This window comes from Phyllosticta citribraziliensis (genome assembly GCF_038025025.1).
Source record: "Phyllosticta citribraziliensis strain CPC 17464 chromosome Unknown J3D65scaffold_3, whole genome shotgun sequence".
Lineage (NCBI taxonomy): Eukaryota > Fungi > Ascomycota > Dothideomycetes > Botryosphaeriales > Phyllostictaceae > Phyllosticta > Phyllosticta citribraziliensis.
Genome location: NW_027117340.1, coordinates 2,378,598 through 2,403,845, shown reverse-complemented (window position 1 = coordinate 2,403,845; position 25,248 = coordinate 2,378,598). Strand labels below are relative to the sequence as shown.

At 55.9% G+C, this 25,248-nt stretch overlaps 6 protein-coding genes across 6 annotated transcripts; 3 read left to right on the top strand and 3 right to left on the bottom strand.

Annotated features, from left to right (window-relative positions):
* Nucleotides 1–913: 913 nt before the first annotated feature.
* Nucleotides 914–4,589, bottom strand: J3D65DRAFT_272900 (ras guanine nucleotide exchange factor domain-containing protein). The gene is made up of 2 exons (XM_066794980.1): nucleotides 3,743–4,589; nucleotides 914–3,686 (listed from the first exon to the last, which is right to left on the bottom strand). Exons 1-2 carry the CDS (start codon nucleotides 4,391–4,393, stop codon nucleotides 942–944), a joined length of 3,396 nt encoding a protein of 1,131 aa, XP_066658191.1. The 5' UTR covers nucleotides 4,394–4,589; the 3' UTR covers nucleotides 914–941.
* Nucleotides 4,590–8,760: 4,171 nt separating this feature from the next.
* On the top strand, nucleotides 8,761–11,416 carry J3D65DRAFT_548750 (fungal-specific transcription factor domain-containing protein; the record flags this gene model as incomplete). Its single annotated transcript, XM_066796921.1, has 4 exons — nucleotides 8,761–8,896; nucleotides 8,980–10,172; nucleotides 10,222–11,219; nucleotides 11,269–11,416. The coding sequence occupies 4 exons, from the start codon at nucleotides 8,761–8,763 to the stop codon at nucleotides 11,414–11,416; spliced, it is 2,475 nt and encodes an 824-aa protein (XP_066658190.1).
* A 1,502-nt stretch (nucleotides 11,417–12,918) lies between these two features.
* On the top strand, nucleotides 12,919–14,059 carry J3D65DRAFT_644892 (chitin synthase III catalytic subunit; the record flags this gene model as incomplete). Its single annotated transcript, XM_066802182.1, has 3 exons — nucleotides 12,919–13,159; nucleotides 13,241–13,812; nucleotides 13,868–14,059. The coding sequence occupies 3 exons, from the start codon at nucleotides 12,919–12,921 to the stop codon at nucleotides 14,057–14,059; spliced, it is 1,005 nt and encodes a 334-aa protein (XP_066658189.1).
* A 2,456-nt stretch (nucleotides 14,060–16,515) lies between these two features.
* J3D65DRAFT_272732 (uncharacterized protein) lies at nucleotides 16,516–18,711 on the bottom strand. Its single transcript, XM_066794979.1, has 3 exons — nucleotides 18,238–18,711; nucleotides 18,025–18,186; nucleotides 16,516–17,978 (listed from the first exon to the last, which is right to left on the bottom strand). The coding sequence occupies exons 1-3, from the start codon at nucleotides 18,503–18,505 to the stop codon at nucleotides 16,921–16,923; spliced, it is 1,488 nt and encodes a 495-aa protein (XP_066658188.1). The 5' UTR covers nucleotides 18,506–18,711; the 3' UTR covers nucleotides 16,516–16,920.
* A 700-nt stretch (nucleotides 18,712–19,411) lies between these two features.
* On the top strand, nucleotides 19,412–20,164 carry J3D65DRAFT_272377 (uncharacterized protein). The gene has a single exon (XM_066794976.1). It carries the CDS (start codon nucleotides 19,613–19,615, stop codon nucleotides 20,045–20,047), a length of 435 nt encoding a protein of 144 aa, XP_066658187.1. The 5' UTR covers nucleotides 19,412–19,612; the 3' UTR covers nucleotides 20,048–20,164.
* Nucleotides 20,165–21,804: 1,640 nt separating this feature from the next.
* Nucleotides 21,805–25,207, bottom strand: J3D65DRAFT_617938 (P-loop containing nucleoside triphosphate hydrolase protein). The gene is made up of 6 exons (XM_066799612.1): nucleotides 24,957–25,207; nucleotides 24,875–24,902; nucleotides 24,771–24,823; nucleotides 24,471–24,720; nucleotides 22,924–24,415; nucleotides 21,805–22,874 (listed from the first exon to the last, which is right to left on the bottom strand). Exons 1-6 carry the CDS (start codon nucleotides 25,007–25,009, stop codon nucleotides 22,285–22,287), a joined length of 2,466 nt encoding a protein of 821 aa, XP_066658186.1. The 5' UTR covers nucleotides 25,010–25,207; the 3' UTR covers nucleotides 21,805–22,284.
* Nucleotides 25,208–25,248: the final 41 nt, after the last annotated feature.

Sequence of the window (25,248 nt, the reverse complement as noted above, 5' to 3'; positions counted from 1 at the left end):
TCAAGGTGGAGACATGGAGCAGAAGATGGTGTTGCACGACGTTGGTGTTGCACAGGACAAGCGCACCAGGAAATGACAAACACCAAGTTGCTGCAACGCAAGGGCGCGCCGGTGCGACGTGTATGCTTCCCCAAGCGACCTTGAAACTCTTCCGGCATCCGCACGGCTGATCCACAGGGACACCGGTGGCAACCCCGTTTGTTTGCTGCAAAACATGAGCCTTGCACCACGCCAGCCTGCAGACAATGGGCACCATGTACACACCTGGTGAGCAGCTTCAGCGTGGACCAGCCCGGTGCTCGGGACGTGCCTTTCAACTCCTAAATGTGGCACGCATCCTTCTCTCGTCTGCCGAATTGACTATGCTGGGCTTGATTAAATAAATGGTATCCGTACAAGTGTTGATCGTATCATCGTCCGCGAGACCGTGTATTATCGCCGTCAAGAGACAAATCAGTCAAAGTACATGCTCACAAGACAGCCTCAACCCTCCGCAAACCACCTCGCTTTGGCCGTAGCGCCGGCTTTGACTCGTTTCACACTGCAAAACCGCTCTTGCGTATCCAAAAGTTCGATCGCGTCCATGGTCTGGTGGCGTCCCATTGCTAGAAGCAAAAATTGAATCCAAGTTCCTTCTACTGTCTGCTCGAAATACTCCTCAACCCGTTACACCTTGCTTGCTGAGATTCCTTTTGTGCCTCTCATCACGCCATGGCTGTAGTAGATCATTCGTATCCAACTGGCGTGGACACTACCCGCCAAGACTTCCAAATACAAAACTCCTTCCAACCAAGCTCCTACGCAAGTGGTGCACTCATCATGGCCGAGGCAAAGCTTGGGACTGTGTCGGCAGCCCTGAGCGGCAACAAAAATGCTATAGATTAGGGGGGTATCATTATAGAAATCCTGACTCGGACAGAAGTCTGTCTAAATTAGTAACCTCAAATTCGCCTTTGAAAGGAAGCTACATACCTCGCGATCTTCTCATCCTCACGCTCACGAGGTTCCACCTGTAGACTCATGTCGTACATTTCGTGCACGTCGCCCGCCGATTGCATGTTGGTCAGAATGTAGTCCTGGAGCTCCGGCACCGGCTGTAGAGGATACGGCACATTCTGGTACTGCTGAATATCTCGGATGACCTCGGCCGTCTTTGCGCGCTTTGCAAAGTTGATGAGGTTCGTCTTTTTGATCAGAGAAGGAATGCCATCCTCAATGAACGTCAGGTCGGTCAGGTAGACACCGAAAAAAGGAATGCACGGCGGATTGGCCTTGTGCAAAGTGTCTCTGTACTCGGCAAAGTTTTTGGTGCTTCCCATGAGTCTGCGCATATTCTCCAGCGTCGCCATTGTTCTCGCGTTGACCGCCGTCCAGGTCCTACCAAGACGGTGGATCGGCGCTGTGCCGAGCGCTGAGATGATGGATGTGAGGGTGGAGAAGTTGTTGAGCATGCGGCACTTGTCAGCCACAGAGACAAAGTGCTTGATCACAACCACACGCCGCTTGACGTCTTGCTGCGTCAGAATCATTTGCGCCACCCAGTTGGTCAGCTGGTTGGAGTGCAGGATCAGCGCCTTGACATTTGACGCTGGGTCAGCTTCGCCAGGAGAGAGCTTCTTTTGCCAAGTCTTGTTCAGACACTCGGTCGGCCGAATCTTGCCGTACAGCCTCGACTCAATAATGGTGAGCTGGCGAGCAAACTCAGTTGCATCAATGTCGAGAAATTTGAGCTTCTTCATGTGCTTGGGCAGAATGGGTTGTGGCGTTTGAGTATTGAGCGTCAAGACAAGGCGCTTTGATGGAGCATCTTGGCCACGTGCACGCTGCTCTACAGCAGCCATCAAAGGAGTAGCTCCGGGGGTGCCACTGGTAGCAACGTGGTCCTTGGCAAAGGCGTAGACCCTCTGGATTAGGGCCTGGGCTTCTTCATTGTTGTCCTCCATCCAGTAATTGTCGAACCAGGATTTGAGAATATTGACCACGCGGAACCTGATGGGCTTTTGTTTCTTGTCCACCCAAAGCTGGTAGTCTTCGCGAGACAGACCGGCCGGGGGCTGGATGCTCCACCGTTTCACCAACATCTCAAAGAGCTCGGCTGCACTCGTGAATGAACGGTACGTGAGCAGAAACGTATTGTTGAATGGAGAGTCCAGACGGTCATGGCGAGTAAGTTGTTCGACGAGGCCGGCGAGGGTGCCACCTTTGAGCGCAGGAGGCGTGGTCTTGAAATCATATGAAATTTCACCCTCGTGATCCAACTGAAGAAACTCTGGTATCTCTTCGGCAGCTTGCTGCTGGATGACGGGTGCTGGGACTTCACCAAAGAACTTTTTGAGTTTGGCATTGTTTCCACCTCCGGGGACGTCTTCGTCGAGAAGAGCTCTTGCTGTTGAACCTTTGCGCTGGTAGTGATTGTAAATGTCGCTCTCAGTGTAGCGCTTCGAGTCCATCGGTGGACTGTCGTCCATGGGCATGAGATCCGAGAGAAGCTGGAGGGAAAAGTACAATTTGGCTGTGTTTGACTCGAGATCGTGGGCGACATTCCGCACATGGTTGAGACGATCCTCAATTGCCTCGCCACGATTCTCTGCCCATTCGTCGCCTAGCGGAGCTCCCACAGCCTGGACCGCTAGAATGAGCTCGGAAATCATGTCGTAAACCTTTTGCTTGGCAATACTAAAGTCGGCGACCTGAGGGTTTTGGAAAGTCGACCCAATTGGAGCAAGATTGATAGACTCGACGGTTGAGATCCATGGTCGATACACCTCGAGGATTTTGGTACAGGACTTGCACACCCGATCACCGAGCTTCTTATGCGCAGCGTTGGTTATGACCTTGTCGTCGAGCTCCAGACGCTCTTCGAGTTTCCTGATGCTCGAAACGATGAATCTCTTCAAGTCATCGAGCCTTTCAACAAGTTTGTCGTCGAGGCGCGTGCTTGGTTCGTCCTGGTCGTCCTGATCGATGAAGGACATGGGGTTCATGGGGTCCTGCGAACTCAAGCCGTTGCTTTGCCAGTTGCCACCGTTGAAGCTGCCAATGATGAAACCAGGGATTAGGCGCGGAATGTCCTCGCCGCGTTGTTGCCTAGCGACTTCGACGAATCCATACACTCCGTTCAAAACGCCGTCCGCTTCTTTCAGGCACTTGGAGTATGAGTCGGGCGGTGGCCAGTCTGCCGCCGCGATATGAGACGACAAGACGAGTTTCGAAAAGCGAGACATGGTCTCTCTGAAGTGAGGATACAGAGCCTTGTTGGCGGATATGATCGAAGGGTTGCCAGAGTGGTTGTCGGTTGTGCCAGATCCAGCAGCAAGAAGCAGCCGTAGGTGATCTGATATGTCTTCAGCGCGCTTTACAAACTCGGAGCGATCGCTGTTGCTGATGGCCTGGCGGTAACGCTCGACGGATCGGCGCATATCCTCCACCATCCTGTTCCAGGTGAGAGGTACTGCCTGCGCGTCGTCAAAGAATTGACGGGAAACTGCAGAAGTCATCGGGCCGCCGACCCACGAGTTGTTGGCGTAAGTAGACAAAGTCGTGCCCAAAGGCGGACCAAGGCCAGAAAATCCTGAGGGTTGGGCGTTTTCGTGCAGGTCTGAGCGTGAGCGCGTCAATCCACCGCCTATGGAGTCCATGGATGTTGCAGGTGACACGCCGTTGGAAGTGAGTGAGCGCCGCCGTTGCTGCATGCACATTAGTCACAATGTCACACCCAGCGCAAAAAAATATTGGCACTCACCAATGAGCTGTGGGAGCCGGCCATTGGTCCTTCGACATCAGACGCCGAGTTCTCGTCATCCGTGTCCCCATTATACATGTTCCAGCCTCCAGCCATGAGTTCTGGTGGCGGTCTTGTCATTTCTGGCATGTTCACATTCGTCCGGTCTCGCGGTCCATTCTCTGACAAAGAAGAGGGCGTTTCCAGAGGCAGTTCCATTGTGCTAACGCCGGTCAACGTGTTGAAGTAGAAAAGTCGTCCGTCTGGGGTCGCCTGGGGTATCCAAAACGCAGCCTCTTCTTCCTTTGTCGTCTCGGTGCCCTCCAACGGCAAAGAAGTCTTGCCTCCATCGTCATCCGTGTCTGAAGCTTCCGAGAAGCTTCCCAAGTCCGTCTGCGAACCGTCTATGGTGGCTCCGTCGCCTTCGTCGGCGCTGCTCTCGTCGCGCCCGTCGTCGATGGGCCGGGAAATGACGGCGCAGTAGTTGCTTGGAAACCAGCCGCGGACGCCGTTGATGACGCCGTCCCACCAGCCACTCTCCAACTGGGTAATGACTTGTATAATGTCTCCCTGGCGGAAGCTCAAACTGGTCCGATCGTCCGCCTCGTAGTCGTACAAGGCCCGCACGTACATGCCTCCTGGCGGGGCCAATGTGCCCGAGTAACCGTTCATGGCGATGGCAAAGAGCGCAGCTGGACAAGCGGCGGTCGCGATAGCACGTCGATGGACCGGCTTTCAGGGCCCTGGTGCCCCTCTTTCGCGTTCCGTCGTTGTCGGAGTCGGACCGAGACGGAGAAGCGCGACGCTGAGCCAAGGGAGAGTGACGGGGCTGACAGGGGAAAAGGGTTCGAAGGGTCGTGTCGTGTGAATTTTGGTTCGGCGCGAGGAGGGGATCGGGGGTTCGCGAGAGGCCAGCTGGGTCAGGTCGAGCGATGCACCACCGGGGGGCTTCAAGAGCATGGGCTCGTAGGGACACGGCACCACATGGGCGTGCGCAGCCTCTTTTTTTTCTTCGACAGAGGATGGAGCAGGAGGGCGGAGCAGGAGCAGTAGTCCAGAGTGGTGATGCCTGGAGTCCGACGGCAACGTGGTGGTGACTGGCTCAGGTATGAGGGTTTCCGTTGCGCTTCAGGGTTGACGCCCAGCGGTCACGTGGAGAACAAAGCCAGGCCGGCGGCCGGGATCTACCATTCGACTTGCAATTGGCCCCCCCCCAAAACTGTCCGACCATGCCCTGCACCTCTTGGATTATGGGCTCAAGACGAGCACCCGAACGCCGTGCTCGACGCTCACGTCAAACCAATCTCCGCAAGCTTGGTCCACGTGTTGACCAGCCAGGGCAGGCTCTGAGGCGAAGATCCTCTACCACGGCCGACTTTTGACGACAAGGTTGTTCCTTTGACGAGGAATCGCCGTCTTGGGCATCAGCACTCCGCTGCAGATGCAGCCTTGCACTCCCTCCCGTTGCTCCCGTCCATACATGCAGCCCTGTGGCTGTACCTACCGTCTTTCTTGTACATGGTCATTTCTCCTCAAGATCTAATCGCGCAATCTTGTGCCAATGTAGCTTCACATCCATGGTCCATTCAAAATTTCGGTCCAATCATGGCATGCCGGTGTGGAGCTACCCCAGGGATAGCCCCAGACGATCTACCATTGCTTGGGGCCATCTTTCTTGGATATCCACCGCACGCTTCGATGGCTTTCGTCCGCTTGAATATCGTCTTCACCATCACCTCGTCGTAGTCCCCGGCGTTGCAGGTCGGGCCACACCTCCGCCAGATCAGGTCGCGACGCAACGCAACCCCGCTGCGGATGGCGAATCTCACGGGTCCGGCGAGCCGCCGGTTATTGCTTGTTTGTGAAGCGGGGCAGCCAAGTAACTTCACCATACTCCCAGCAACACGCTGCGGTTTCTAGATTCCAGTAGTTTCCCTCGGCGCATGAGGCTTTTAGTTTGTCTAGTCCGTCGTGAGACTATCCGCCATGTCGCTTCTAACGCCGTTTTAAGCGGGTTGTTTTCATTGTGTTCTAAACCAGACTACTTGCGCTGGGGACCTCGAGGCCAAATGGTTGGCAGGCATTCAGTGTCGCCGCTGTGGCGGCCCAGTGCCTCACAGCCACCTTGCCCCGCGCTGGAAAAAAGATTTACAAGAAGAATTCGTCTGAGTTTAGCTTGTCGGCGCCGGATCAAGTTTTCTTTGTCTTTGGCCACGTGCCCGAGACATTTCCAATCAAGCGCCAACAAAGGCGAGCTCAACTTTGGTTGTTGGCCCTACAGCCGTCATTGGGGCGCTTGCTAGATCTCTCAGAACAGCGACTTTGGCGGGGAGGGGAATCAACCAGAGGACGTGTCGGGCATGTCGGTCGGGACATTGGCCAAGGCCGGCGTGCTGCTCATGAAGTCGCTCGACACACTTTTTCCGACAACAACACCACCAAGACGTACTCTTGGGCGAAGCAGCCAAGTCGTTTTTTAGTTGTGCGGCCTGTGATCGCCACCATTCCTGCAGCTTGGTTTGGTCTCAGTCCATCCGGGACAAGTCCAGACGTGGGCACGTATGTACGACGCCGTAGTCGAAACAAAAGCAACCGAGAAAGCCCCTTGAGCACGAGATGTATGTTGACGTTCTCGATTCATTGAAGCGGCCGGAGCCGCAGCGGGAGGTTTGGAATCGCTTGCCTATGTACGCCAACAGCCGCCCAACGGCCATCGTTCAAGGATCGACGATGTGTTCAGGAACAGAGGTTTCGGTCAAGATTGCGTGCCGAGTCATGAGTGTCGCGTGGAAGCGGAAGCTGGGAATAACTGACCGGGTCGCATGGTGCAGCCGGGTGCAGTCGGGCCATGCAACTTTCGACTTCAACCCCGGAACGCCCACCGTCCCAAGATGCTCAGCCAAAATCGATCAAGCAGGCGCAAGTGGACAGTTTAAGAAAAGTGAAAAGGGGCTCTGAGTTGTGTGACGCGACTCACTACGCGCACGCCGAGACTGGCGGAGATGAGCGCTGCCGACCATGCCAGTTGAAGGAGGTGGGCGTTTGCCGCTCGAGACAAGCCAAGGCAAGCTGTGATTTTGCAGCGCGGGGTGGTACATTCGTTAAGATGGCCCCACTTGGATGTGATTTCACCTGCACAACAACCAACCATAGGTAGGTTTGTGCCAACAGGCGTGATATGAAAACAAGACGGAAAGAAGACAGAAGCAGCAATCAAAACGCACAGAACTTGTTCGTGTCCTTTGCAAAAAAGATAAATGGGCCGTGTACCCAGACGACCAACCTACCTCTGTAAAATCGAGAAGAATGGGAGCATCCAACCTTCCTGTCGCCTGTGCCACGGCTCAGAGACAGGTGCGACGTGGACGTGTGCTTGATCAGGCACAGAATCCGCCAAGAAAACAAGGAGGCTGGCGCACCATGCCAGGCTTGGATGCCGGGCAGGCGCTGATTTCAGTCCGAGGACAAATCAAACGAGTGACAAGGCGTTGCGATTTCAGCCTCATGCGCAGAAGAGCGGTCTCTCTCTACCTGTGCGCAGGGCTGATTGGGACCGGAGGGCATGTTGACCGAGTCAGGGTGGGCATGGGTGCAGGCCAACGCGGCGGTTGACGGGCAGCTGGTGGATAGCGGGGACTAGAAGAGGCAGCTAAGATGGGTTTGGCCATGCGTCACCGTTTTCCCGTGCCGGCGAGTGTTGGCCGTCGTTGGTCTGGAGATGGGCAAGGCGCCGGAGACGAGCGCAGATCGTGGCCGAGCAAGAGGCGGGCGTTGACCTCTTGCAGGACGACGTCGACCAGGCCCTCGCAAATTAGTGTTTCACAAAGGACAGTGCAGCAGCCCTCAGCTTCTGATCCGGGTAGAAGACGACGGCGCGGTGCAACGGGCGCTACGAGGGCGGGAAAATGATGCGGCGGGTTGAGACGAGGCCGTGGTGACGTTGGCGACGACGTCAACGAAGGGAAGGGAAGCGGAGCGAGCTGATGTGATGGGGGTCGGAGCGGATGACTCTGGAGTTAAGGCCCTGGTCGGAGCGTCGTGTTGATGATAGATTGGACGAGGGCCAAAAGCAAAGACAGGCTGCAGAGGAGAGGCGACGTCTTGTTGAAAATTTCGGAAGGGCAGGGAATGCGTTTGGTGGCCAGGGTACAGTCTGTAGTGTAGGTGCATGTCCAGTAGTAGTAGGAGTAAAGAGGGGGAGGGGGGAGGGGAGAGGGGAGAGAGGAGAGAGGAGGGGACCTCAGGGCCAGAGCCAGGGCCAGGTCGGCACACAGCGCAATAATACAAAAAGCTGCCATCACGCGACGCGCGCGCATCCCTCGCCGATTGCAAAAATGCGCAAGGTATTCCGTTGTCACTTGTTGCCCCCCGCCTCCCCGCCGCCTGTGCCTGTGCCTGCCGGTGTGCCTGCGCCTGCGCCGGTGCCTGTACCAGTTAGATTGTGAATTGGCACCCATGCAGAGCGATGCGAGCGTTTGCGACGGCCATTATTTTGGACCGGGTGGAGAGCGAAAGGGAGACGGAGGTAGGTAATGAATTGAAGGTACATGTAATGAGGGTGAGGGCAGGGCAGGGCAGGCAGGGCAGGCAGGGCAGGCAGGCCGTCGGTCGGCACCAGGGCACCCGCAGCCCCCGGCCGTCAGTCGCGACGCACGGACCACCATTGCCTTCCTTCAACGAGGGGAACGTCTCCCTCCTCCAGCCCGCCGCTCTTCCCCCACCTCTCCAAATCAATCTCCAACCATCACTCACTTTGCATCGCCTACCCCCAGCGCCCTCCCACAACCCACCGCCCTCCAACGCCAGTCGCCCCGTCGCCTGGCCCCTCTGCTCATTCCCAGACGAGAGACGAGTCGTTCGTCTCCTGTCGCCGCCCATCGCTGCCGTCCTATGATCCTGCGCATACGGAATGCTCATCAGCAACAACACCACCACGCTTTGAACCGAACGCGCCAGTCGCCGAGTCGACCCTCGACCGCCCCGGACCCCAACCACAGCTGAACCACCGTCGCTGCCCTGCCTCGATGCCCGCTGCCGCCATGGCTCTGCTCGCCTCCGGCTCGCCTTCAACAGGCGCCCGCAAGCCTCAAGCCCAGCCAGAAAAGAAGTACAAGTGTCAGTTCTGCAACCGCGCCTTCAGCAGAAGCGAGCACCGCAGCCGACACGAACGATCGCGTACGTTGTCCCCACTCGCCGCCGACCCCTCGCCTACCGTAACTGGCCCTCCGCGCCACTGACACTTTGATCCACTGCCACAGACACCAAGGAACGCCCCTTCAAATGCCACAAGTGCCGAAGCACCTTTGTCCGCCGCGACCTGCTCCTGCGACATGACCGCACCGTCCACGCCAAAGACGGCGGCGTCCCTCTCCACAGCGAAGTAAAGCGCCGTGCCGCTCCAAAGTCGACGCCTGCGCCCTCCGCTGGTCCGTCGAAGCCCTCGGTCGAAATCGACACGGCGACCCTCGAGCAGATCGAAGCGAGCAACGACGCCATGGTCGACATCGAGACGGCCGCCATGCTGGTCACCGATTTCCATCAAAAGGCCATGGCAAGCCAGGAGCCAGACCCCGGCCACGAGGCACAGCAAGAAACGGTCATGTCGCCGCACGGCCCTGCCCTTCTCGAGCCCCAGGTCGCTTATTCCTCTGGCACCGTCTCCCTCCCTCAGATGCCCATGTGGGACTCGATGTTGCCCCACCCCGTCGACGGAGCCAAGTCCAACTCGCTGTCCTCGAGCATGTCGGGATCGCAGGATTCGCACTTCAACAGCGTCGCGAATGGCCAGTCGCATCCGAACCAACTTGCTCCCATCATGGAGCGCCAATCCTCTGCGAACGACACTTTGGCGCCCTCCTTTCCCTCGATTCAGAGTTCTCTTCAAGGCTCTGGCCTTGCCACCCCTGGTGCCCTCTCGCCGTACCCGTTGATGGGCCCCGTTTCTCCCGTCGACTACCGTCGGTCCCCTGGCCCAAGCCAAGCGCTGACCATGGCGCGGGCTCCTCAGATCGAGTCGGAAGAGGCATGCGTCAAGATTCTTGAGAACATCCGGCGCTGCGACAGCCAGGAATTCCTCAACGAAGCGGGTTTCCACTTGCCCAGTGTCACTTTGTTGAACAGGTACTTGACCACGTACTTCAACCTGTTTCATCACCACTTGCCATTCTTGCATCCTGCGTCGTTCGATCCGACCACCATCTCCGCCCCGCTCTTGCTGGCGGTTCTCTCTATTGGTGCACTCTACACTTTCGACCAGGACCAAGCGTACATGCTTCACATTGGCGCCAAACTTCTCATCAACCAGTTCTTGCAGCACAAGGAGAACTTTAGCTCCCGGAAATGTCCCCTCTGGACCATGCAAAGCACTCTGTTGAATATGATTTTTGCAAGCTGGAGCGGTGATCCCAAGGGACTTGAATGGGCGTGTTCCATCAAGAGTCTTCTTGCCAACGTAAGTCGCTCTACAAACGATCGCTTGATCAACCTGCTAACACGTCCAGATGGTCGCTGGTAACCGCTATGAGCTGAAGCACCGTTCCGACGCTCGTGAGGGTGCGCATCCTACTCACGAGGAATGGATCGAAGATGAGCAGTGCCGCCGTACATACTACGCAGTGTACATCTTTTTCGGTTTGCTTACCATGACGTACAACCACACGCCTGCCATCAGCTTCAACGAATTCGACACGCTCGAGCTGCCTTCGTCCGAGACTCTCTGGAACACGGATCCCTCTGACGACGACTCGTGGCGCGAAAATCTCGCCGCCTCCAACATCATAACGTTCCGCCAAGCTCATGGCAATCTATTCCAGGGCGAGACTGCCCGGTACAGCGCGTTTGCCACCAGGGTGATGATCAACGCTCTCTTCCTGGAGATTTGGTATCACAAACGCAGCCCTGAGGCTCTCCAAGACGTCGTGACTGAGTACAAGCTGCGGCTGGCGTTGGAGACCTGGGAAAAATCCCTTGAGATTTGCGAGCCCGAAACCGTGGTTGTGAAGCTCAGCGCGCCGCACAAAGGGCACCCGCTCATCTTCAATGCTATGGCCATGTATCGCAACACTCGTGCGCGACTCTTGGTTGACCTGAAGTCTGTTCAAGAGGCTCTTAGATACCACGACTCGTACGAGGTGGCTGCGTCCATGACCAATGCTCGAGACAACGTGAAGCGATCTCAGGAGATGATCAAAGTCATTGAAGAGTGCTTCGAGTGCATCGAGGTCGCTGCGCTTCAAGGCATCCGCTGGGTGGCCAGGACTTCTGCGACCAACTGGAGCATCGAGCATCCTCTCTGCGGGTTGGACTTGATGGTCATCCTCACCTTGTGGCTCTATCGCCTGGAACATGACGAGGAGCCCGCAACTGAGGATGAACTTGTCATGTACAACAAGCTTAGGAACTTGTTCGACGATGACTCGGTCGACGTGTATGGCGCCAAGTTGAGTTCGACTGTGGCTCGCCTCTGGGGCAGCATGATTGACGAAGTGGTTGTTTGGGGGTAAGTTTGGCACAAAACCGGACGATTGATCAAGACTAACTGGGCGCAGAATCACCAAACTCATGGGCGAATCCTTCAAGCTCCACTCACAGGCTCTCGTCGGTTACGAGGACGCCATGTCCTCTCGCTCGGGGTCACCGACTCCTTCGATACCGAATCAGCCAGTCCAGGTGCTCGAAATGCAGACCGCATACTAACGCGCCCATCTCCTTGTAACGATTTTCACGATTCATTACACCTTTCGCCTGACGCCCAAGTAGATTGAGACGGGTTTCCTTGTTCTTCTCTCCATCATCTCCTCTCCGATTATCCCGTAGGGGCATGTTTACACAGTTTGTGATTTTTCGTTTTCCACATGATTTTATGCTTTGCTTTGCTCGGAGTCGTTTGCATTTTCCGGATTCGCATCACTGGGAGTGGGTTTTTCATTAGCCGAGATACCTTGATAATCTCGTTGCCCAAAACCTGGGGGATTCGGCGAACACAAGGTTGGATTGGGCTGGCTTGGGTGTGGGCTCGCTCAGTGTACCTCTCCGAGCTGCGGCTCCCTTTTTTTTCTCTTACATCTTCTCTCCTATCCTCGGATCGACACCTCTGTCGCGATTCCTCGGTGAGCGTACAAATCTGTCGGCTGGACCCGCACAAGTGTTGGTACTATTTCCCCCCCGGTCTTTTGGGTCTTTGCTCTTTTCCTTTTTTTGCTTTGGATTTTGTATTCTTTGTTCCTTTCCTTGCCTTCAATTCTGGTCCTCATCATTAATACCGACTCCCATCGCTTTCTTGCTTTCTTGGTGTCCATGGACTATGATATACCAATTCGTTTCTGCTGCGTGCTTGACATTGGAGAGTCCCAGAGCGTTTGTTGCCTTACCACTGCCCTGTTTTTTGCTCTGAGAATGGGTCATGAAGGATGTAATGCGCTCTTTGGGTCTTGTATTTTGTACAAGTATGATTGCGATTAGTGAGAATCATCATGTGCTCATCCATGGTTGAGCGAGTGACTCTAGCGATATAACGTGACCTGAGGTTGCAAGCGTCGACGCGCCGTGTTTGGCTCGGTTGCAGCGCAGTGGATTGACTGAAATTGGCGGCGCCACTTGGCATTGGACAGTGAAGACGTGACAGCGGAGTCAGCGCGGGAGTGAGACATGCGGGTGAGACCGAGACAAGCGACAAGTGTCGAGTCTGAATCCTCTTCTTCTTTTCTTTTCCAGACGCGGAGTAGTGGAGTACCTCTAGGTAGGTAGCGATGGGTTGCGGGGTGACGACCAGGACTAGGAGCGACGGGAGACCCGTGTGTTGATCTTTCCTGCCACGACTTTCTGCGGGCCCCCACAATAGGACAGGGCTGCCCAGCCGCGCTCTCAGCGCCCGACCGGCTTGCACGCCAATCTTCGTCGAACCCAACACCGTTCTCACTTCTTCTTGCACTCCAACACCTGCATCACCTCGGCCCACCTCGTCGCTCTCATCGCCGCCGCTGCCATTCGCTACACAACTCTCGTTCGTTGTTCGCCGCCGAGCCCCATCGCTGCCGAGACCCCGTCACCGTCCCTTGCGCGCGCCTCACATCCCTCGACCAAACACCCTTGTCCGCTGTCGCCATACGAGACAGACGACAGAGCGACATCACCGCGACGACACGGAACCGGGCGGCAGTACCCGTAGCGGCAAGAAGAAACACTCAGCTGTCGCCAGCATGGGCTTCGGCGACTTCGACTCGTTATGCGAACAGGCACCTATACCGTTGTGCATCCTCGTCGGCCCACCCTCGAACATCTCCTTCGACGGCCATGGAATCCAGCCAAAGTGCTATGCGCGGACGATCGAGCTGGCCAATACCCTCATCTTTGAGACGGCGGCCGATTTCATGCATATCCTTGCGCTCATCATGACGACCATCATGATCGTCCATGTGCGCTCAAAGTTTACAGCTGTTGGTATGTTGACCCCCCTTGGAGACCCTCGAGACCCTGTTCCATAGCCACGTCACAATGCTAACCGCGGTAACAACGCAACAGGCCGCAAAGAAATCACCACCTTCTTCTACATTTACATGGTGCTCACCATCCTGTCGCTTCTCCTGGACGCAGGCGTCGTACCGCCAGGCAGCGGTGCCTTTCCATACTTTGCCGCTGCGCAAAACGGCTTTTCTTCTGCGCTGTGCATGTGCCTCTTTGTCAACGGATTCGTCGGATTCCAACTATACGAAGACGGCACACGGCTCTCAGTATGGCTGCTGCGCGCATTTTCTCTCGTCTTTGGCAGCGTGTCCTTCATCGTGTCGCTCCTCACATTCAAAGAGTGGGCAGGACTGGGCCCTGAGAACACGACCGGCATGTTCGTCGTGCTGTACCTCTTCAACGCCATTTTCATCTTTGTGTACCTGGTCATGCAACTCATGCTGGTACTGAACACGCTCGAGGACCGTTGGCCGCTCAGCCACATCATCTTTGGCGTCTTCTTCTTCGTCATTGGCCAGGTCATTCTCTACACGTTCAGCTCTACCATTTGCGACAACGTGGCACACTACCTCGACGGTCTGTTTTTCGCGACCATCTGCAACCTCCTTGGCGTCATGATGGTCTACAAGGCAAGTTCGCCCTACCAAAAATAGCTCGCCGACCCTGCTGACACGTGAAAATTAGTACTGGGATTCAATCACAAAAGAAGATCTCGAATTCAGCGTCGGCATCAAAGCACACAACTGGGAAGTCAAAGAACTTCTCCCTCCGCCTGAGACGGCCGCCTTCAACGATGGTCGCGTGGATCTCGATTCCGGCTCCATTTATCATACTGGTGGTAACCGCCAGTCGTACTATAGCATGCACGGCTACTAAAACCGAGGCGGACTCGGTCCATGCACTTGCAATTGCGCTGCGTTGAGACGATTGGGCGTTATTCTCCAGTTACGACAAGCCATCTGCCCCTTTCCCGCTGTTTTCATTTTCTAGGTTTGGCCGGCCGGTTCATATTGTTTCGCGTGATACCACAAGACGTTCCCTTTTATCTTTCCCTGCATCTTTCCACCAATCTCTCCTACTTTTCTCTCATACACAACTCCTAATTGGTGCCAGACCGTTCCCGACTGGGCAACCACTCCCTCCTTTTTCCCCTTTCGATAAGATTTCGTCGCATCAACTTTCCTTGGGCGTACGTGCTGGGCGGGCATCGAAGCCTGCAAGTCGGTCATCTTTCTGTCTCTCTTCTTTTTAATCTGTCTTGCATTATTTATTTGATTGCGCCGAGTAAGGATGAAGCAATGTGCGATGAACACGCTAGAAGAAGTCGCCCGAAGGACTCGCTTGAGCCGCTGGAAGACGGAGAGAGCGATGATGAAACGAGAGGAGACGGGTCGACGGACAAGAGGAAGAGGCGAGTCTTGACGCGGAAGCGGAGGTGTTAGTGGTGATGGTGAGGATCGATATAGACAAGGAGAGGTGGAGGAGGAGGCAGAGCCAACGAGTGAGCAAGCGACCTGCTTGGTAATTGGGTCTTTCTGGCACCCTGCGCTCGCTCGCTCCCCATCCCTCTCCACGTCGTGATTACAATCATCACCTTTCTGCTAACTGCAAATGTCGATATATCAACTACCTTTACTATCTACTACTCTCTACTTGCTCGTCCATCTGCTTGAACTGTGCTCGTTCGACAGCATCGCATCTCATCGCATCGCATCGCATCGCATCGCATCGCGACGTCTGTCTGCCCTGATCCAGCGGCGAGCAGACCGCGTTGACCTCATCAAATTCACGCCGCCCTCGTCCTCTGCTGAGTCTTTTATCAACGTCCCCACGTCGGCTGCCAAAATCAAATGACGATGGCCATCCATCTGTCCATGCATGCATCCATCCTTTCGCTGAGATGATTGCAATTCCGTGCGTTCTCAGAAGCAGCTGACCCAGGCAGCCACATGCGGCAGCAGCATCGTCATTGCATGGCATGGCATGACAGGGCATGGCAGGGCCTAGTCATTTGTCGCGTCACTGATCTGTTTGTGAAGAGGAAGAGAGAAATGGGCCTCATAATCATCTTTTTCATCCAGCTTCATAAAAGCCAGGCGCACATGCTACATACATATGTGATACAGTACGCCGCCACGCCACCTCTGCCCATGCATGCATGCAAATACAACTGTCCGCGAAGCTACATGGATACGATACGACAGGGAAAAAAAGGGGGACCAAACGGATCTCTGGTCCATTTTCCAGTGTGTGTGTGTGTGTGTGTGTGTGTGTGCAGGTGCAGTGCAGCTACTACTACTATTGATCGACCGACCGACCGACCGATGGATTCGACCTCTACTCGCGCCATCCATGTTGTTTGCAAAGCTTCAGCTTCTTCTTCTTCTGCTCTTCCCACCGTGGGCATCACCTACCCCACCCACCCAACCTAGCCGATCCGACCAACAACCAACCGACCGACCCGACCGACCGACCCAACTTTTGAGCACCCGTCCCGATGAGAAAAAAGCAAAGCAAAGCGCATGGGAAGAAGCCAAGAGTAAAAACTAAAGAAGATTGAAAAAAAGGGAAGATAGAAAACGTGAGAGAAGCAAGAGAAAGGCATTCACCAACCCACAAGCAAAAAGGCGACCAAGAGGAGGAGGAAGAAGCCACAAGATGGCGGGGAATGATTCAAGAAAGATCAAAGAAGAAAGATCAACAGAGTCCAGAGACGAGAAGATGAAGAGATGATGGTGATGATGATGATGAGACGGCGGGCAAGAGAAGCAAACCCAAGGTAGATGGCAAGGCGAAGGAGAGCGCAAAAGACAACGGGGACACCTGCGAATCCCTCGTTCTCTCTCGCTTCCGGCTCACGGTAGACTTTGTCCTGCTTCTCCCGCCACACACGCTTGTCGTACGAATCTTTTGCTTCCCCAACCCCATATAGTGATGCAAAAGGCCAGGACTAACTTGCAAGCTGTAAGTGTCTTGAAAATGACCATGAAAAGCCAGTGGATTGATGAAGTGTGGGAGACCTTGGCCTTGGATTTCTCGCCAAATGGCGGCCGCGGCGGGTAGGTTCAACCAACACACAACGGCAACCTAGGGTAGAAAAGTGACAATGTCAGGTATGAGGTTAACCTGGCGAGCAACTCCTCTCGGAAATGCAGTCGAAGGTGCAAATAGATTTGATGGGCGGAGGCGGAGAGGAAGAGGGAGAAGAGTTATAGAAAGACGGCGACAGGCGTCGCAATAAGAGAATCCGGCAATGATATCGCAGGCGTACACCCAAGTTTAGTGGGCGCGCGCAGCGTAGTGAAGGAGAGATGTATGCAGAGACGCCACAAGAAGATGCAGGGGAGGCCGTCGCACATGATTGAAATTTCGAATAAGAAGAAGAAATGGCTGCGGTTCTTGGTCGAGAGCACCAGTGGGATGCGCAAGCCGAATGGAAGTGGGAAATGGGGAAGTCACCGCCCGACTTGTAGCATTGAAGTCCTTCGCGAACCACATGTTCGATCTGAGGCGCGGATAGAGAAGAGCGTTTGGGTATGCTTGAGCGTGCCTGGAGCGCTGCAGGAGAGCCGTGGGAAGAGATCCTGGACGTATGTTTGATGCGGCGAGGACATGAGCCATGAGCGGCGTCGATGATTCTCCTCACACCAACATGTCCATTGACGCCGTCGTATTTTTCAGACGGACGAACGAGTCTTCCTGCATGCTATGATTGACACTTTCCTGGCCCTCTTGTTTTATAACACGCCGCCTGGGAGCCCTTCGGCCACGCCTTGCGCCCCGTACCCTCCAGGTCCACCGGGATTGATTGTGCTCGAGTGGCCTTCGATTGGTGCAGCGTGCTTTCTCAGCATAAACATCGGTTTTCGGCCATCGCGGTCTAGCTGTTTGAATAGTATCAACGGCTTTTCATTAAGCCCCAAGCAACGCTCCTGATCGCCATGGACAATGTATAACGCATATTGCCGCCAGTCTGCTGTGATGTTGTACTTCTTGAGAGCGACCGGAAGGACTTTGTGGCAAGGATCATCAATGCTGACGCGGAAAGATTTGAAGATTTCGACTTGGGGGTTGTTGGAGGTGCCAGCGGTCGAAGGGGCCAGCGAGGCAGTCTCGGGATTGCGGCCAGCAGAAAGAGGTTCATTGCCGTCGCCCCGTTCACGATCGCGATCTCGTTCTCTGCGCGAGCCTGACCGTGTTGCTAGTGTGGCATCACGCTCATAGTAGGAGCTGCCGTCGTCGCCATGATCTCTTCGAGACCGGGAAGCGGCATGTGTGCTGTATGCGGGCGAGGTAGGAGATGGTTGTGGTGGTTGTGGGGAGGCGTTGAGCGTGGATCCTGTGAGGGTGTTGTTGTTCAGAGATGCCGTGAGGTGGTTGGAAGCTGCCATGGCAGCAGCTGAGGGGTCGAGGTTGGACGTATCAGCTAGCGTCCGCCCTTCGTGGATTGTTGGCGATGGGTTCTTTGGCGCCGAGCCGAGAAAGAGTTTCTTCGTGGAGAACTTGCGAGACAGTGTGCTACCTGAACGTTCGGGAGGCGATCCATGGTGGTTGTCTCTCTCTTGCGCGTCCGGGGTCGGCAGCGGCTGTGATCGGTTCTTGGCCTCCCGAACCATTGGCAAGACGTCTTCGCGTAGTTTTCGATTTTCCTCTGCCATCTTGCTCAGGTCGTCCCTCATAGACCGGAGTTCGTGTTCTGCCAAACGAATGCGGTCGTCTCTGTCTTTTATAATCTCAATGATGCGCGCAATGTCGTCTTGCGTGGGGGCGGTTTCCTGTGCCTGTGTTTCGGCGGCTGTTTTGGTTAGTCTTGAACGCGTTCGTGGGAAGGGAAGACCAACACAGAGGCACATAGTGGTCGGGATCCAGCGGAACATTTTGCTTGACCTTGACGTCGTATACACCCTTCAGCACAGTTAAACGGTGACCCACGCTCGAAATGCCCAGCTCTTTCAGGTCTGCGTGCTGCAAAGCGACAAGGGCGTCTCCGTCCACGTTCTCGTCTGGTCGGCGTCAGCAAAGGTCCACGGCGGCTCCACGCAGAGCATACGCACCCAGAAAAGTTACAGCATACTGGCTCAGGCCCAGGTTTGATATCCAATCCGCCACTTGTTCCGAGGTCCACGTTGTTATGACACCCTTGGGACTGACGTAGCTGTCGGCCGAATGAGTGAAGGTGGTTGGGGTGTGTTCGGCGGAGGGAGGCTCCGAGTCTGTGGGGCTGGTCTCGCAGTCCGGTGGCAGAGTGGGAGAGGTGATGACGCTGCGCTCATACTCGTCATCGGCGTCCGAGTCCTCTTGATATGTTCGGTAGGTTGCCATGGTACGCAAGAGTGCGCAGAGGGCAGGCGCATCGACTGCGGGGATGCGATGGGGTCGAGGAGAGGGGCAATGGCGGCGCAGCGGGCGCGTTGCGATGGTGGAGGTGGTTGCGGGAGGTTGGGCGGAGCAGTGTTGTCGGTGTTTGTGGTTGGTCGCGGTAGGAAGGCGGGCGGCGGAGCAAGCTGCGCAGCAGCGGTAGCGGTAGCGGTAGCGGTAGCGGTAGCGGTGGCAGCAACAGCAGCAGCAGTGGATTTCGAGGGAGCCAAGGTACAGTCGGGATTGGGGCTTCTAGGCCCTGTAAGGCAGATTGTGGAGAGTCTTTGTCGAGAGAGCGAAGGCCACCGGACTGGACAGGCAGTTACAAGGCGGCAGCAACCCTGCTGAGACAGAAGCGAGATTGAGCCTGTGAGTGTCAGGTTGAGTGAGGAACGGGTCTTGTCTTGGGATGTGCCAAGGCACGCGCAGGGTGGGCAGACGTCGCTGTCGAGATGGCCGTGGTGGGTGGTGGGTGGTGGGTGGTGGTTGAGGAGGAGTTCACCTCAGTCAAGGCAAGGCAAGGTAGGTGGCAGTGGCACGCGGCGGTTCGCGAGGTCACTGCATCCATTCATAGTAACGGGGCCTCGGGCGTCAGGGGAGCAATGCAAGTCAACCAAGTCCAAGGCCACGACCACAACCGTGCGGATCATCCTCTACCGTCCCTCTTGATCAGTCCCATCCGCCTGTCTCTTCCTCTGCTTCTGCCTCTGCCTTTCATCATCATCATCATCATCATCGACTCTCGCGCCAAAGCTTAGCACCACTCCCGCCCATCCACCCACCCTCTTAGTCAGCCCGGCCAACTCACTCCCCATCTGCTCTGCGCTGCTCTGCTCGGTCCTCCATCGCTTTCAGTCGTCTTACGCCCGCATTCGTCGCCATTCACCCGAGATTCAATATTTTCGTCCTCAGATCTCGCAGAGCACGTCCCGCCCATCTCATTTCGGGTCCCACCTGTAGCCGCGACTAGTCCTCATCAACCGTCTCTTCCGAGCCAACTTCATCACCACCACCTCCCTCGACATCGTCACCGCGTGGAGATTTCCGCCCCGAGCAAAATTTCTGCCCGACATGCCTTCCGCGACTCCCGTGACCGTCTCCTCGTCTGCCACCACTCTCAATCCCGCCACTCAGGCCGCCCTGACCTCCGCTCTACTCTCAGCCAACGCCATCCCCCGCATACAATCGGCCCTGCAGCAGTCCCTGCAAGAGTCGGGATGGACACACAATCTGCACTCCTACGTGCTCAAGCTCCTGCGCGACGGCGAATGCACCACCTACGAGGAGCTGATGGCACGCGTCATGGCCGAGTGCCGTCCAGGAGACGCCGCGACCGACAACAAAGATAAAGACAAGGACAGCGCAAACGGTGACGGTGCTGTCAATGGGACATCGTCGAAGAACGGAAGTGGCGTCGACATCAAAGTCCCAGATAGGGCTGTGCGGGAAGGAATCAGGGCTGTCAGAAAAGAGATTGAGCGCGTTTGCGACATCAGCTTTGACTGAACGACCCTGCCGTTGTCAGTGCGCTGCGACAAAAACCCAGGTCATGTTCAATCCGGGCGCATTCTCACATGCTCGACGACTTCAAAAGTTGCACGCGTCAAGAAACCATGCGACTCGACTGGCGGCCAATTAGCCCCGCGCCACAAGGAGCAGGGACACCCCAAACACCACCAACGTCGACTCATACTCCATTGCCCTCCAACGGTCATCGCCAACGTTCCTCCAATCAAAAAACTAGAGATTGAACCAATGCCTGCCACTGCTGCAAATCATGGCGAATGAGCAAATCAAACCAAAAACGACCATCCAGGTCCGTCTGGGCCCGAACAATCCGTCATTGTAGGGGACGCTCTCCGAATCCAGACGCTCCGTCGGCGCACCAACCTCCGAATCTGCACCTTCTCTTTCGCCCTCGCCGGTTGTCAAACGCCACCCAGACCTTGTCCAGCCCACTTCGATTGGCAACGAAGAAGGCTTCTCGAAGATTAAGATTGCGCCCTGGAAACGCCACCCGCCCCCATCCAATTTGAAGCCTCCCGCCGTGACGGCAGCGGCGGCACGCACCGCTCCCACGTTGCGCGCCTTGTCCACCAGCCAGGCCATGACGCCAACGTCCAGGCCCTTCTTGGCGCGCAGCAGCGCTCAGCCCCTGCCCGCCTCTCAGCGGCTAGTCCGATGAGGTCTGTTGCTGCGCATGGAGACTCGAATGCTCCTTGCTTACTATGGAACTAGCCTGACCTTTGCTTCGAATACGAGACGGCGGCAATATGCTCTTCTGTATTGGCCTCTTGATATGGACACTACCAGTGAAGCGCCATGAGACAACAGGACTGCCATCAATAAGAATGTTTCCTGGGTTGGGCAGAATGACGGCAGCACGACGAGCGTTTGCATGAAGAGCAAAGGCCGCACTCACAGGTACAAGTACCTTTGGTAGTCCATCTTACCAAGAATCACATCAAAACATTCATCCTGGTCCTTCTCTGTCTGAAAACTGTGTGATTGGCATCCGCCACAACACATCAGTCCACAGAAATCCCAAGTGATGTACTACCCTGCCTCTCCGCATGGCCCCCGCCTCTCATCCCGCTCGCTCTCCACATATGCCCGTCCAACCGTTCCCGCTTGCCCGTACGCAGACCCAAAGCTTTCACAACCCATAGCACGTTTGTCTTGTCTTTCCGCTCTTCGTTTCGTGTGTCCAGCATCCTGATATCTCAGTCGCCAGCCACCCCATTGCTTGCGGGCTTTTCTTCTCGTTCGTCTTTGCCACACCATATCACACCACCACATCGCAACGCGACGCCGCCGCCGCCGCCACCGCCGCGAGCCTGGCCTGTGTGCTATAATGGCGACGCGCTCTGCTCTTCTTGGTGACTTGAGTAGAAAAAGAGCTAGCCAGACACGTGGATAGATACGACGCGGAAGCAAGCGAGCGGGCGAGGAAGGCAAGAGGCAGGCAGGCGTCGTCGGTCGAGGCGAGTAGAATTGTTCCAACAGTTTCAATCTATGTAACGAATGAGCAAGAAATGGCGGTTACGACGCCAGTTTCGACATTACTCGCAACATCGAAATCACAATACAACTAGACAAGGACTCCGGCTCACGAGATATCGAGCCCACCAGCGACAAAGTAAAGCTGTCTGTGGAACGTGAAGAAGCTCAACGCGACTCCCAAATCCACCGATGGCGACGAGCCCAACAAGGAATAAGCACAACAAAGCAAAAACAAATCACAAACTTAGCAAATTTGATAAGCGTGGTATTGGTGTGCTTTCATTCTTTTACCCGCCAGAGTGGGAGCGGGCGGGTACTAGCTAGAGACTATCCTAGCCTATCTCGTCGAACCAGCCAGCAAGAGAATCGATGGGGGGCGCACGCAAACCACTGGGGCGAGGGGGGTAAAAGCACAGAAAAAGAAAATAAGCAAGCAGCGCAGATGGATGGGGTGGTGGAGTGGAAAAAAGAAAATAGCACGAATCGACCTTGTGAAGGGGAGAAAAAGCAACACCTGATCTATGACGGGCAGTCGGGGGGGAGGGAAGTTGGAAATTTGTGAATTTCGCCGTTTGGAAAATCAAGTACCAGCAACCTCCCAAGACGACGATGGCCACGAACAGACACCGACCCCGAGGACCAGAGGAAATTTGTAAGTCCCCACTTCATGCAACCATTATCATAAAGGAAACCACGCCATCCTCTTAGCCATCTCTGAACAAATCAAAAGCTTCCGACTTTTAATCGTAGAGACCCTCGTCGTCGCCGCCCTCGCCAAAGTTGTTGTTCGAGCCGTTCTGGCCCTGGTTGGCGTCGGGGAAGCGGAAGAAGCTGCTTCCACCCGAGTTCTTCATCTGCTGGGCGAAGGCCTCGTAACGGCGAATCTCGACGTCCGTGACCGAGCGACGCGCAGAGCGCATGGCCTCCTCGAAGTGCGCCTTGGTAAGCTCGGGCACGGGGTCCTCGGCGTCAACGTCGTCATCCATCGTCGTGTCTTCGCCAGCAGCTTCACGGGCCTTGGTGCGCTCAATGTCTGCCGAGATGGCCTCCTTGATCGCAAGCTTGACGGCACGCTGAGTGATGAAACCGAGATCGGCACCGGAGAAGCCGTGGGTGTTGGCCGCAACGAAGTCGAGATCGACGTCGCCAGCGACAGGAGTCTTGCGCAGCTGAGCCTTGAGGATGCTCGCACGGGATTCCTTGTCGGGCAACGGCACGTAGACAAGAGTGTCGAGACGGCCGGGACGGCAGAGAGCAGGGTCAAGCTGCTCGGGGCGGTTGGTAGCACCGATGACGAAGACGTTCTTCTTGGAAGTCATACCATCCATTTCTATTTCAGGTCAGCGTGGGGCTTTGAGATTAGAATCAGAATTACTTACCAGTCAGAAGCTGGTTGACAACACGGTCTGAAGCACCACCAGCATCGCCAACAGAGCCACCACGAGCCTTGGCAATGGAGTCGAGCTCATCAAGGAAGACGACGCAAGGTGCAGCGGCACGAGCCTTGTCGAAGATGTCTCGAATGTTGCTCTCCGACTCACCGAACCACATGGAGAGCAGTTCAGGGCCCTTGACGGAGATGAAGTTGGCCGCGCACTCGTTGGCGACGGCCTTGGCAAGCAACGTCTTACCAGTACCGGGAGGACCATAGAACAAGACACCGCGGGAGGGGGAAAGGCCAAACTTGAGGAATTTCTCCGGGTGGTCGACAGGGTACTGGACGCTCTCGATGAGCTCGCGCTTGACTTCCTCGAGACCACCAATGTCTTCCCACCGGACGTTGGGAACCTCGACGACGGCAACCTCGCGCAGAGCAGAGGGGTTGGACACTCCAAGAGCGAAGCGGAAGTTGTCCATCGTGACACCAAGAGAGTCCAGGACCTCGGCATCGATGGTGTCCTCGTCCAGGTCGATGAGGTCCATCTTTTCGCGAATTTGCTGCATGGCAGCCTCCGAGCAGAGCGAGGCCAAATCCGAACCGACGTAACCGTGAGTCTCGGCGGCAATCTGCTGGAGGTCGACGTCCTCTCCGAGCTTCATGTTCTTGGTGTGAATGGAGAGAATCTCCAGACGTCCAGTGGGGTCGGGAATGCCAATGTCAACCTCGCGGTCGAAACGGCCGAAACGACGGAGCGCAGGGTCGATGGAGTTGGGACGGTTGGTTGCGGCCATGACGACGACGTTGGAACGGGCCTTCATGCCGTCCATGAGCGTCAGGAGCTGGGAAACGACACGCCTCTCGACCTCGCCGTTGGTCTTCTCACGCTTAGGCGCGATGGAATCGATTTCGTCGATGAAAATGATGGCGGGGGAGTTCTTCTCGGCCTCTTCAAAAGCCTTGCGGAGGTTCGATTCCGATTCACCAGCCATCTTGGACATGATCTCGGGACCGTTGATCAGGAAGAAGAAAGCACCCGTCTCGTTGGCGACGGCGCGAGCCATCAGAGTCTTACCGGTACCGGGAGGACCGTACATCAGGATACCGCGAGGCGGCTTGATACCAATCGACTTGAACAGCTGGGGATGCCTGAGAGGCAGCTCGACCAGCTCGCGGATCTGAGCCATCTGCTTCCGGCAACCACCAATGTCATCATAGCCGACTTCGTTGAGGTTTCCCTCTTCATCTTCGCGTTGAATCGGCTCGCCTTCGCAGTGAATGACGGTATCTTGAGCGACGATGCCAAACTCCGGGGGGTCAACCTCGACGACCTTGAATTCCACTTGTCTCATACCACCACGGGCTGTGAAGAGATCGCCTTGGCGGACGGGGCGGTAGGCTTCGCGGAAGTACGGCGCAAGGAAGACATCGAACAGAGAGCCGGTAAGGCCCTCGATGGTATCGGCGATAGGCAGGACGGCGATGCGTTTTGCCTGCTGATGTTAGTACTGATGGTATCTTCGGAGCTAGTTCGGCGGTGTAACTTACGTATTTGATATCGGGGCATGGGTGGACCGAAATGACATCGCCGTGCTTGACGCGGAGGTTGTGGCGAACCACGCGGTTGATGCGAGCGGCGCCGTCATCAAGTTCATCGTCGTTCAAGACGATGAGAACAGTGTCCTTCCTCTTCTTGCCCTTGACAAGGACGGTGTCACCGCGGAAGAGCTGAAGCGTCTCCATGGTGTTGTTGGATAAGCAAATGATCGAGTTGTCGTCGTTGACGGCATCGGTAACACTGTAGCGAGTCAGCGGAGTCAACGGACAGCGCTTTGGAGTATCACTCACATGAGCGAGTTGGGCTTCTTCTTCTTCTTGAGAATCGCCGTTGCGGTTTCATCCTGGGCGTTGTTAGCGTTGACGGCCAGCGGCGTCGTGTCTGGACGGCTTACCTCGTGCTTGGTTGCGCCGGAGGGGTCGCTGCATCTTCATTAGCAGAGTGGTGGTTAGAGGCAGCTCCAGATCATGACTTACTTCTCCAGCTTCACCTTGCCCTTACCGGCGGCGTGCTCCGGCTCCGCAGACATGGTCGGGACAGCTTAGAAGGCGGGAGTGGATGTAGAGAGAGCGGGTGAGCGAGCGGGCCTGAATGCGGCGGGAGATGGTAGATGCAAGTGCGGTTGTTGGACGGGCGCGAGTGAGATGGGGTTTGAAGATGGAGGGTCGGGGTGTTGGGGAGTGGAGGAGGTTATGAGTAGGAGACGCGAGGCAAAGCTGGCGATGATGTTAGTTGCGAGCGTCCGCCAGGCCCAAGCTTCGCACCTTT

Bases quoted from the DNA above. Each gene is read 5' to 3' on its own strand.
- J3D65DRAFT_272732 (XM_066794979.1), bottom strand. From the start codon at position 18,505: ATGGCAACCTACCGAACATATCAAGAGGACTCGGACGCCGATGACGAG. The intron at 18,187-18,237 runs GTGCGTATGCTC...GACGCCGACCAG, and splicing joins GTATGCTGTAACTTTTCTGG to ACGAGAACGTGGACGGAGAC. The intron at 17,979-18,024 runs GTTGGTCTTCCC...TAACCAAAACAG, and splicing joins CGACCACTATGTGCCTCTGT to CCGCCGAAACACAGGCACAG.
- J3D65DRAFT_272900 (XM_066794980.1), bottom strand. From the start codon at position 4,393: ATGAACGGTTACTCGGGCACATTGGCCCCGCCAGGAGGCATGTACGTG. The intron at 3,687-3,742 runs GTGAGTGCCAAT...ATGTGCATGCAG, and splicing joins CCGGCTCCCACAGCTCATTG to CAACGGCGGCGCTCACTCAC.
- J3D65DRAFT_617938 (XM_066799612.1), bottom strand. From the start codon at position 25,009: ATGTCTGCGGAGCCGGAGCACGCCGCCGGTAAGGGCAAGGTGAAGCTG. The intron at 24,903-24,956 runs GTAAGTCATGAT...ATGAAGATGCAG, and splicing joins GGCAAGGTGAAGCTGGAGAA to CGACCCCTCCGGCGCAACCA. The intron at 24,416-24,470 runs GTAAGTTACACC...TAACATCAGCAG, and splicing joins CATGCCCCGATATCAAATAC to GCAAAACGCATCGCCGTCCT.
- J3D65DRAFT_272377 (XM_066794976.1), top strand. From the start codon at position 19,613: ATGCCTTCCGCGACTCCCGTGACCGTCTCCTCGTCTGCCACCACTCTC.